Here is a 12,029-nt window from a genome sequence, read left to right on the forward strand (position 1 = left end):
CTAATTATTGACTACAGGAGTAAACCGGAGGTCCATGAGCCAGTCCGCATTAAAGGATCATACATGGAGAAAACTCAGTAACTTTAAGTTCCTTAGCCTGGGGCTGGTACGTAAGTGCCGTTGCACGGCAGTACATGTACTTTATTAATCAGAATCAGAAGCGGGTTTATTATCACCGGGATAAGTCGTGAAATTTGACGACATTGGTTGCTTGTTAGTCTTTGAATGTGTGTAGTTACTGTAATTGCCCGCAAGAAAATGAAACTCGGGATAGTATGTGGTGACATATACGTACTTTGACAATTAATTTAGTTTGAATTATTCAGAACTAGGCGGATCAAAAACGCAGAATGACATATGGGGGGGGGAGGCGTTTACCGGATATCGTCCACTTTCCGAGTAAACACATCATTTACTGATCTTAGTCTCAATTTAACATCTCATTCGAAAACCATCACAGCAGCCGTTCACTCCTGAATGAATAAAGTATTTTAGGTACACCAGTTCTTATCTCAGAAGATGCAAACCTTACCTTTCCTTGATGTTCTCACTTTCCGCCATTTTCACACTTTCCCGCTCCCCGCGCGAAGGATCACGGATCTTTGTGCCACACGTCAGCCGCAAGGCCCGCTGGTCAATGTAGTACGTGGCTTAATTTGGTCGGGAACGCGTAATGCAGTATAGAGGGGAAAGGAGACTGATGCCTTCACGTATGCGTAACTGGGAAAATTCCCCACCCGTTCCGGAAATGCTGTTGGAGCCACCGACAGCCGCCGTCAATGGGAGGCGTTCGGATCCCAGCCTGTGAGGTACTAACTGTCAGTCAGTTTGAAAGGGCGGCACAAGCGATCGACGGCCGGGATCCCGGAAAGAGCCGAACGGACCGCGAACACCTGCAACTCGCCGAAAGTTCCGAGCCCGTCGGTCGAGGAGGGTGATCTTTCAGCGGAAGGGACCGCGGCGGCCAGGTGGGTGTGGGTTCTGAGGAAAGCGAGAGGGAGGGTGGTGTGGGTGGCCTTCCGGCGTGCTGGTGGCGGTGAGCTGCGTACCTGGGTGCGGTAGGTCTCTCAGGTGAGTCTCGGGCTCGGGCACCCACCTGAGTGGCAAGGTTTAGCGCTGTGCTGAGCTGAGCTGAGCTTTACAACACGTTCTCAGTATGTAAGTGTTTAATTCAAATACTGTACAGCGACTCGGATTATTTAGACTGTAGTTTTTGAAAATCGCTGTTTTATATTTAATTTTTCCTCTCGTCTCGCAACTTCTTCCTTGTCGATATCGTCATCATATCTTCTCGGTCACCTCTGACTGCCTAATTGCGATGCTTGTTGTGTGATTCTTTAAGGAGAACATTTATATCCACTTTCCTTGCTTCTCCATACACTGATAAAGGTACTGTACTTTATGATTATATGGAATAATGGTCTAGAAAAAAACTGGGCGCCTTAGCTACCTCCCGACAGTGTTTGTGATTGAAAGAAACTATCTTTAAAACCTGAATTACCAGTGTTGATTCAGGAAGCATTTGATCAAATTTAGGTGGTACTGTAGATTGCAGAATCTGGAGCAACATTGAGAAAACCCTGGAGGAGCACAGCAGATGAGAAAGCACCTATAGAAGGAAATGGAATGTTGACATTTCAGGTCGAGAACTTTCATCCGGATGAAGGGTCTCGACCCAAAACCTTAACTAAGATATGATAATGTAACGGGAATCCTCAGGGTAGATAGCACCTGTAGGTAGAAATACAGAGTTAATATTTCTGGATGATGACCTTCCATTAGAATGGATAATTGGAGTGCTTCAAATTAAGTGTGGTGAGTGATGAACACATAGTAAGTAAGCCTCTTTCATCCTTTCGACTAGAGGTTCCACATCTCTTGCCAATTATGGTTCCTTCACCCTAACATTCTTTCCCTGTGTCAATCCAGTCCAGAAGCCCATCTGAGTGCTCCCTAAACAACTTCCATATTTCTGTTCTGCATTTCCCTGAGTACATCTGTTCCCAATTTGCATTCCTAAGTTCCTTCCTAATAGCATTATAATTTCTCCCTCCCCCATGATACACTTTTTCATACACCCTGCTTTTGTTGCTCTCTAAGGTTTTGTTGAAGGTCAGGGAATTGTGGTCTTTGTCTTCAAAATGCTCACCCACCAAGAAATCTGACATCTGGTTCATTGTTCAGCACCTGATCCAATATAGCCTTTCCTCTAATTGGACGGTCTATAAATTATGTCAGATATCCTTTCTGGACACACCTAACAAATTCCATCCCACCTGAATCTTTTGCACTAAGGAGTTGCTCATCAATATTAGGGAAGTTGAAGTGACAACCCTCCTGTTTTTTTTTTCCTGCACCTTTCCCAAACCTGCTTCCTGATATGTTGCTCAGTGTCTCTGTTGTTGTTGGGGGTCTATAGAATTCTTCCCCATTGAGCAGGCATTCCCAACCTGGGGTCCAGGGACCCTTTGGTTAATGGTAGGGGGTCCATGGCATACAAAAGGTTGGGAACTCCTGCAATCAAGTGGTTACTCCCTTCCTGTTTCTGAACCCATACATACTGACTCAGTAGACAAACCCTTAGGACATCCTCCCTTTCTGCAGCTGTGATACTATCCCTGTTTAGCAATGCCGCTCCCCCTCCTCTTTTACCTCCCTCCCTCCTTGTCCCTTTTGAAATGTCTAAGTCCTGAAACATCCAACAGCCATTTTGATAGCCAGATCATCCTATTCTTGCCCTCACTGGCATCTAGTGCAGGCAGCAATTGAGAGATTACTACCCTTGAGGTTTTGCATTTCTGCTTCCTATCCAGCACCATATGTTCTCTCTTTGGGATCTCATCCCTATTCCTATGTCATTTGTACTAATATGTACCTCAGCTTTTGACTGTTCACTCTTCCCCTTTTGTAGAGCTAGGCTGATATCCCAGACTTTGGCACCTGGAAGACAAAGTGCCATCTGGGTGTCTATTTCCAGTGAACAGAATATCCTGTATGTTACCCTAACTCTATCACTACTATACTCCTCTTCTCCCCACTTCCCTTCACTTTTGAGCAACAGAGCCGCAGGTTCCAGAGACCTGGTCGCTGCTGGTTTCCTCTGATAGATTGTTTCCACCCCACCAACACACAAAAATATCCAAAGTTATTGAAGGGAACAGCCATAGGGGTACTCTGTATTGTCTGTCCATTCCCTTTTCCTATCCTGACAGTTACCAGCTACCTGCCTTCTGCAACTTGAGAGTGACTAACTCCCTGTTACCATCTCATTGTCCCATACGAGTCGTGGGTCATCCAGCTGTATAGAGCTGCAGCTGAATGCACTTAATACAGATGTAGTAAGCAAGGAGACATGAAAAACATACCACTGACCCTCAAACCATTTTGTCTACTCCAGTTAGACATTAATAGACAAAGGAAGAAACTTACCTTCGCCTCTACCTCTTCTTGCCAAAGCCTCAAGCTCTCCACTCTTACACTGGCTGACTCACTCTGTGGTTGCTCCCACAATTCACTCTGCTTAAAGCTTGCTTCTTCTCCTAGGCCTTTGCGAAGTGCCTAATTGCAATTTCTCAAGCCTGCCAACAAGTTACAAAATACTCTTCTCCCTTTTTAAAGTTCATGCTCATTGCTGCAAACAAGTAACAGCTCACAATATTCCAAGCCCTTTGAAAAGTTCTGAAAGGCCCCACTCCCTTTTTAAAGCTTGCACTCACTCCTATGAACAAGTGACAATTAAGGGTCATTGCTTAAAAATTAGACCGATGAATGAGACTTTTTTTTCTGAGCATCATGAACTTTCAACATGCTCCCTCAGAATATTTGAATATTCTTCAGCCAAAGATGGAGATATATTTGATCAGCAAGAGAGCAGGAAAAAAAAATCCTCATAAGAGTTGTCAAAAATTAGAGGACATGCTGCAGTGCATGACAGGTTGAAAAGTCTCCCTCCATGCTGGTAACTATTGTATATTTAATATTTCAATAAATTTGAGTAACCTTGCATATATTTTGATTGATCACACTTTCCTGCTTGTTTACAGTAGCACAATAGTGTAGTGGTTAGCATAGCATTTTATGGTACAGGTGACTCGGGTTCAGTTCCCCTGTAAGGAGTTTGTATGTTCTCCCTGTGGTTTTTCTTCCGGGTGCTCTAGTTTCCTCTGACAGTCCAAAGACATACCAGTTGGGTAGGTTAATTGGTCATTGTAAATTGTCTCATGATTAAGCTAGGATTAAAATCAGTGGTAGGGCTTGAAGGGCCTAGTCCACACTGTATCTCAATAAAAATAAAATAAACAATTACGGGTTATTTTTAATTTCATACAACATCATGCTACCACATGATATATGAGTGCTTTGCTTTAAAGTAACGATGAAGGTTCACCTGCATTTTTGGAATCCCTTGTTTTCCTTTGAAATAGTTCAAAGGTTTCATTTACCATCAGAAAATGCATGCAGTATACACCCTGAAATCCTTACTCTCCTCAGACATCCGTGCAACAAAAGAGAAAACCCCAAAGAATGACAGAAAAACATTAGAACCCCAGGACCCCTCCCTGCACAAGCAGCAGAAGTTACAAAACATAACAGTATCTATTCTATATCCAGCTTCAGAAGTATGTCATTCTTAGGATTTTTTTCTAAGTTTACAGCCCTGTCTAGCTTTACTCCTATGTTTTGTAAACTTATGTTCCATATCAATGCTTCTCATAAACTCTTCCACTAATGCAGTTTGACCTGTTGAGTATTTTCTGAATTTATTGTTCCCATTTCATATTAGCAGCCATCTATGGTGTTTTGCTGTTAGATAACAAGACCCAATCTTGTATTTAAAATCTCTTATCAATGCGATTCTTTATTTTAGAAGTATACAGCTAAGTAATGACAGTGTCCTGATTGTGTTGGTTGTAATAGCAGTGGTTTGGGGATTTATTTCTCCTGTGTATTACCAAGAATAATGGCCGTTGTGTAACATGAGAGGCTAGGTGCATTGTTAGTCATGCAACGCTAGGATTTGGATGACTTCCCTCTTGTTCACGAACGGCATTTGAACCTGCAAAGTAGTTTACAGATTGCATAAAGACGTTTTTCAGAAGGTTTCTTGTAGTTTATGTGTATCAGCCACTTTTCTTTCTGCACATTATAGATATTTAACTTCCCTTATTCGGTTATATAAAAAGGGAATATCTAATCTTCTGTTTTATGAACTTCATGAAGTGTCAGGGGTGAAGTTTAATTTAATACCTCCCCTATCAACCTGCATTGCAGATTAGTATTTACCTACTTGTATTTTCAAACTTCTAGCTTCACCTTTCTTGTTCAATTTTTTGGAAGGCCTGAGTAGTTAAAGGTATTAAAGACAAGGTTGCCATTGGAACAGTGGAACCATTTTGCTGTAAAAATAGAAGGGATTTTCATTTCAACCCAAGTGTTTATCTGACAATCTATCCTAACAAACCCTATTTGAACCGAATGACTTTTAATTTTACACACTGATTTGTATTTTGTTTATATTTTATGCTTTGAACTTTGTAACACTTGCATTTCAGTTTTTGTTTCCACCTTATCATTTAAATTACTTTTTCTATTGTATTAGTAATCATTGCTGTCTGTAGTCCTGTCCTTGGAAGCACTAAAGGAAGTACTCTGTGGTTCATGTGGTTTGTTCCTGTAATGCACGACAAAGCCTGCATTAGGTGTGTGCGTTTATGGTTTAGCGATTAAAAATGCTGCACCATATTTTGCTCTCAAAAGGAAGTAATAATTTTTGGATGATTATGAATGCTCTAATCTCATTTAATTTTTTAATAACACATTTGTAAGTGTAAAGGATCTCATCCCAAAACATAAACTGTTTATTAATTTCCATAGATACTGCCTGACTGCTGAGTTCCTCCAGCGTTTTAAATGTGTTGTTCTGGATTTCCAGCATCTGCAGGATCTCTTGTTTGTTAATGGTGCTGCATCTGATGTTGTTGCATTTTTTATACAACCAAATGACCTTCCTGCAATATTTTTGTCTCTAATTTAGGGTTAGCAATATCTTCTATTTTCACTGGGTAAAATGATTTTAAGTTTATGTTCCTCTTTTGTCATTGTGTGTTGTGCTTTCATATGCAGAAGAAAGTTTCTTTAAAAAAAGCTTGCAGATAATGTAAATCTGGAATAAAAACAGAAAATGCTGGAAACATTCAACAGGTCAGATGGCATTTGTGGAAAGAGAAACAGTTAATATTTCCAGTGAAGGACTCTCTTTAGTTTGGTTGTGGAAATTGGTTTCTGGCATATGTTAATCAGCTCTTAAATGGTAGGGATTTTGTACCTTGTTTCCATTTAAACATCTTCAATCACTTTCCATCTTAACAGGAAGCTATTGATTTAAGTTTTGAAAACTTATTTGTAGGAGAGTTTCCAGAGTTTAATTATCTTTTTTTAAGATAAAGTGCATTCTAATTTCAGACGTAATTTCTTTGGGTATTAAATTTGTGCCTTCTCGATTTGGATTTTACCACCAGTAGAATTAACGTCAAATCTCTACAGATCTTGTTTAGATCACTCCTTTTTAGTCTAAACTCAAAGGAATGTATATTTTCTCTCTTCATTTAACACAGGGGGCATGTGCATTTGTTTAGTAGTATTATCATGCCGACATGCCAAAAATGATTCATAAAAGCAGTAAACTTGGCAAAATGGTCTGGCACAAAGTTTTAATATGTGCATCAAAGCTCTTCGACCTCCTTCATCAGGGAGATCATGCCAAAGAGTTTCAAAATTAATATTTGTAATTGATCTGGTTCTGGCATTGGGAGCATCTTCAATAATAGTATGTTCACCTTAAACTTGAGTATGGTATTTACTTGTAGTGCTTATAGTGCTGACTTTTGGACTGTTTGGCAAGCTGCAGGAGTATGCTGTAGAGTCAGTGAATGTGTTCTACTATTGAATAGCAGTTGTCCACTTAAACACTTTCTTATTTTTCCTGAATGGAAATCCAACAGTCACTGTATTCCATCTTGGTTGGAATTCATCTCAATTGACACCCTGAAGTGACGTTTGAGTGGTACTCAACTAATCTTATAGCCATGTAAAGGTGAAGGCAAGGCCAAATTGATCCAAGAACTACTGGGTGCAAACTGCATCAATCATCACTACTTCAGACATTAGCAAAGACCCTTATGGATTCTCTACCAGCACGTACCTTGAGGTGGCTCAAGTATAGAATGGATGTAATGGTGAGGCTTTGTAAGGCACTGATGAGGCCTCACTTGGAGTATTGTGAGCAGTTTTAGGCTACTTATCTGAGAAAGGATGTGCTGACATTTGAGAGTTCAAAGCAGGTTGATGAAATTGATTCCAGGAATGATAGTCTTATTACAAGAGCTCTGGGCCTGTACTCGCTGGAATTTGGAAGAATGGAGTTGGGGGGGGGGGGAATCTCATTATACCTATCTAAAGGCCTAGAAAGAATGGATTTGGAGAGGATGTTTCCTTTAGTGGAGAAATCTAGGACCAGAGGGCACAACCTCAGAATATAGTGACATCCATTTAGAATGGATTTAAGGAGTTATTTCTTTAGACAGCGGTGGTGAATTCGGAATTTGTAGCCTCAGGAGGCTGTAGAGGACAGGTCATTGAGTGTATTTAAGGTGGAGGTTGATCGATTCTTGATAAGTCAGGGTGTGAAATGTTATGGGGAGAAGGCAGGAGAATGGAGTTGAGAGGGAAATAGATCAGCCATGATCAAATGGCAGAGCAGAGTCAGTGGGCCAGATGGCCTAATTCTGCTTCAATGTCTTGCGTTAGTCTGAAAAATCTATTTGACTGTATTGTCACACTTCAGTTCTCTCAATTCTGTGATGCAGGATCGTCCAGGAATTCTGCTTAACTAAGATCCAAACCATTCACTTCCTCCTCCTTTGATGCACTGTGTGCTTAGCTACAAAGTGAATTTAAATAATTTGGCAAAGCAGCTTTAGCAGCAACTCCCAAGCCAACACATCAGTATGATATCCTTCCCATTCCCTTTCAAAAGGCATTGGAAACCTTGCACTTTGTTTGAACTTGTAGCAATCGTCTTCACCTTTGTTTTTATTGGTGTAACTTCAATGCTGATTAAGGAGCTAATCATAGAATCAGAACTGTGTAGCGCAGAAATAGTCACTTCTGTCAAACTCGTACGTTAACTAATCCATTTGAAGAATTTGAACAATTATCCCTAACTGCATGTTTTTTAAAAAAGCATAATTACTTATTTGATGTTCTGCATTCCATCTGGTAAATTTAGTTTTGTGGCGGAAATAAATTGGGAACTTTAATATTTTGACTCAACAGTGATTTTAAAAAAAAGAGCGTGCAAGATAGGAACAGACTTGCAGGAGATAGTATTCCCTAATGTGCCACAAGGTAAAGATAGTAGGTTTGGGAGCCGTTGTAAAAGAAGCCTCTGGAATTTGCTTTTGTGGATAGTGTATACAGCAGCTACTGAATGCCAGTGATGGACGGAATGAAGATTTAGAATGGGAGGCTATAGTGTCAGTCAAGTGTCCTCGATGGTGCCTCACTTCTAGGTTATTGGTTCTTTACTCATTTGGTTGCAGTCCTGACTTTTGTGGTGGGAAAGCTTTGTGGATAATAAAGTTACAGAATATTTACCTGGTCTGTGGACTGCTTGCATATATAGTTGAACCAATTAATTTATTTGGAGATGCAGTCAGATGAGCCTTTGTTCTGTCAAGTGATCCTAAAAGTAGTTCCACCAAAGTCTTAGCATTTACCTACTTTCTGAGAAGCAATTTAGCTGCAGTGATCACTGACTGCTGCTGATTTTGTTACTAATACTCAAAAGGGTGTAAGAAAATAATGACTTCATGCACTTGTTGGTTTATGGTTTAAATTTTTTCCCAAATGATCTTTGCTTGAAGAAAGAGTTTTTTGTTTCATAGTTTAATAGTCATTGGGATATTTTCCACTGTTGCAAAATGTTATACAGGCACCATTTATAACTCATGGAAATACATCCCATAGAGATGCTGGTCAGGATGCGTCTTGTATATTAATGGAGTGAATGGTTTTGAGCTGGATTTCCAAACCGTAGCTGGAGACTTCAAGCTATTCCTCATTCTTCCACATGTATTTTCTTGGTATTTACTTTCAGAAGCCACATAAAACCCTGTCTTTTGTGTTTTAATTCTTTCTTAATTCAGTCCTGCCTTCTTGAACGCCATCCCTTTTCTTTCTATTTGCTTGTAAAAGTGTTTATTGATCGTAGATGCAAAGTAGTTGCCTGGCAGTAGGGAGGTTTGGGGTGGTGGGGGAAGTTGCCTCTCTGTAATATGAAGAAACATGATGATTAAAGTTCACTCAGGAGAACCATTAACTTAGTTTCTCTCTCCACAGATATTGTCTCACTTGCTCAATATTTCTAGCATATTTTGTTTTTCCAGTGTCTGCAATTTGTTTTATAAAAATTGCCAGGAAGTAAGGCTGTGCCTGAAAACCTTCCACATTCGGATCTAAAGTAACAAGCATGAGGCCACAATGGTACTTTATGTGGTGCCTAGTTGTCATTGAGTATCAACATCACTGGATGCTTCTGTGGGGCCTAGCTGCCATTGAGTGTTAAAGTTAATGGTATTTTATGTGGGACCTAGCTGCCACTGAGAGTCAACGTCAATGGTATTTTAAATGGGGTCTAGCTGCCATTGGGGTGTTAACATGAGGCAGAAACTAGGGACAGGGACTCCAATTGAGCCAACTATATATTCCTTAAGTTGCTTCAGTACATCATTGCACCGTGCTTGAATATGCATTGGTGGGTATGTAGAATGATATGCCAAGATCTGAAGAGATTTGTTGGCAGATAAGCTGTAAATAAGCTATTATTTAAAAGCAACATTGAGCAACCTTCTTCAGAAGAGCAGAAGTCCTGTAATTGCTCAGTAGATGACTCTAGCCCTCTTTATTTACTTGTTGTAATATCTCCTGGTTCTTGGTTCATTCTGGATCCCAACATAACAGTCTAATCAGTTCTGTTCCATCCCCACTGTACTATCCGTAGCTTGTAATTCGATGTGTCTCAGATATCCATAAAAGCCCCTTAGATTGTTTTGCATTTGTCCATACTGAGGAGTATATTACTACACAGCTTTAGAATGGGGAGGAAATGAAAGTCAAACCAGAGGCAGGAACGCTGACTGCTGCAGCATTGTGCCATCTCCATCTGGGAAATTTGTATACTGAACCTGTGTCCACTGCTTGGGGGAAGATAATTAATGGTTTAATTATTTTCAATAGTTTTTTTTAAAAAAGTATCAATTTTATAAAATTTGCATTTTATTGTTTGTTTTTAAAATGTGCTATGTGATTTTGGATGTTTATGAATTTCAAGCATTCAATAATAATGTTTGCTTTATTAGCTGGTGAGCCTGTGAGATGGTTTCATTAGCTGTCAAAAGCCCTGTGTTGGAGTAATGGGAACCAGCATCAGCTAAAGCCCTGTGTTACCCTGGATCTGTCAAAGTGTTTGGAACTGGACTCCAGTAGAAAACTGCCCCAAACCACACTGGGTGAAAGAGTACTGTCTAGGGGAAAAGGCCAACAATCCCATGGTGTAAAATAGCTGGATTTAAAAAAATGAGTGCTTGGATCGTGAGGGCAGGTACCTTCAACAGTATTGCTCTTTGAGAAAGCTTGCACAAAATTTGTGGTGAAGTGGTCTTTTTGCGTTTATAATATTTCTCAATGTTAATCATTTTGTTTGATCACCTCTAAGAGGACCACAACCTTGGCTATGCTGGCTGGAGTCAGGGCTTTATACTTTATACTTTGTCCTTTAGTAGGGTCACTCATGCCAAACAGGTCAAAGGGTAGAAGCCAGACTAAGAGTGGTCCACCAGTCCTCCAAGTTTGGGGGTTCAGCTCAGGACTAACAACTCAGACTGGTCAAACAAAACTGTTACAGAAACAGCAATGAAGAATCCTTCTACATCTGTGTGCGACAGTATTCCTGAGTCTTACCTGCATTACAAATAGTAGTGAAAACTGAGAGGAAGCTACTGGCACGATGAACACCGCCACAGATGGAGACCTTTCATTGCTGCCCTAAACACCAAGGGTTTAACAGGCAGTAAAACTGAGTGATCAGATTCGGCAAATTGACTTCTGAATTTGCTTTAATAATAATAGTATTGTAGAGAATCTAATGATGTAATACGTTGTTAATATTCTTTCAAACTATGGTAAAATTCCAGTAACAGCTAGTCTGACATGTTCAATTCACAAATGAGAGAAAATTTGCAGATGGTGGAAATCCGAGTAACACACACAAGTTGCTGGAGGAACTCCGCAGGTCAAGGCAGCATCTATGGAAAAAAGTACAGTCAGTGTTTTGGGCCGAAATCCTTCAGTAGGACTGGAGATGCTGCCTAACCTGCTGAGTATCTCCAGCTTTTTGTGTGTGTTGCTCTGACATAATCAATGTTTTGATTCTGATGAGCTGATTAATTAGACTTGTTATTTTCAGTTATTACAACTTTTTTTTAAGGTAGTGTATTGCAGTACATCTTCCAGTTAACCTAGTTAGGTTTAAAGGGAATGGAGATTCCTGGGCAGGCTGAGTGATAGGGAAGCATGGCAGACATCTGTTAGTCAAAAGGTATTTCTACGGCATTGGATAGTGGATGACTTGTTTATTAGTTTGTGATTGAAATATAGCACAGAGTAAGCCCTTTGAGCCATGCCTCCCAGCAATCCTCCAATTTAATCACAGGACAATTTACAATGACCAATTAACCTACCAACTGGTACATCTTTGGAAGAAATTGGAGCACGCAAAAGAAATCCACATGGTCACGGGGAGAACTCCTTACAAGCAGTGGCGGGAATTGAACCCAGGCCACCCGTACTGTAAAGCGTTGTGCTAACCACTATGCTGCTGTGCCACCCAAACTAAGTCTGAAGGAGTGTTCTCTGCTACCGCATTGCTACTTTCCCCCAATATAACAGCTCACAATGAGGATGGGATTTAA

The 12,029-nt window shown here is 40.4% G+C and overlaps 2 protein-coding genes across 6 annotated transcripts in view; one reads left to right on the forward strand and one right to left on the reverse strand.

Annotated features, from left to right (window-relative positions):
* The window catches only part of dsn1 (DSN1 component of MIS12 kinetochore complex), a 50,810-nt gene extending 50,166 nt beyond the window's left edge, over positions 1-644 (reverse strand). The window contains exon 1 of the mRNA XM_073069175.1: positions 533-644. Within this exon, the coding sequence (XP_072925276.1) occupies positions 533-561 (29 nt within the window). The 5' untranslated portion in view covers positions 562-644. The remainder of the gene's footprint in view (positions 1-532) is intronic.
* A 186-nt stretch (positions 645-830) lies between these two features.
* The window catches only part of mvb12a (multivesicular body subunit 12A), a 32,410-nt gene continuing 21,211 nt past the window's right edge, over positions 831-12,029 (forward strand). For 2 of the 5 annotated variants that reach the window (XR_012101808.1, XM_073069177.1), the window contains exon 1: positions 831-968. The gene's annotated coding sequence lies outside the window, so the exon portion shown is untranslated. Of the gene's footprint in view, positions 969-1,025; positions 1,159-12,029 lie in introns of those variants that run through there. The other 3 variants (XM_073069179.1, XM_073069178.1, XM_073069180.1) reach the window with 3 other exon arrangements.

The sequence above is a fragment of the Hemitrygon akajei genome, chromosome 16 (genome assembly GCF_048418815.1).
Source record: "Hemitrygon akajei chromosome 16, sHemAka1.3, whole genome shotgun sequence".
NCBI classification, from domain to species: Eukaryota; Metazoa; Chordata; class Chondrichthyes; order Myliobatiformes; family Dasyatidae; genus Hemitrygon; species Hemitrygon akajei.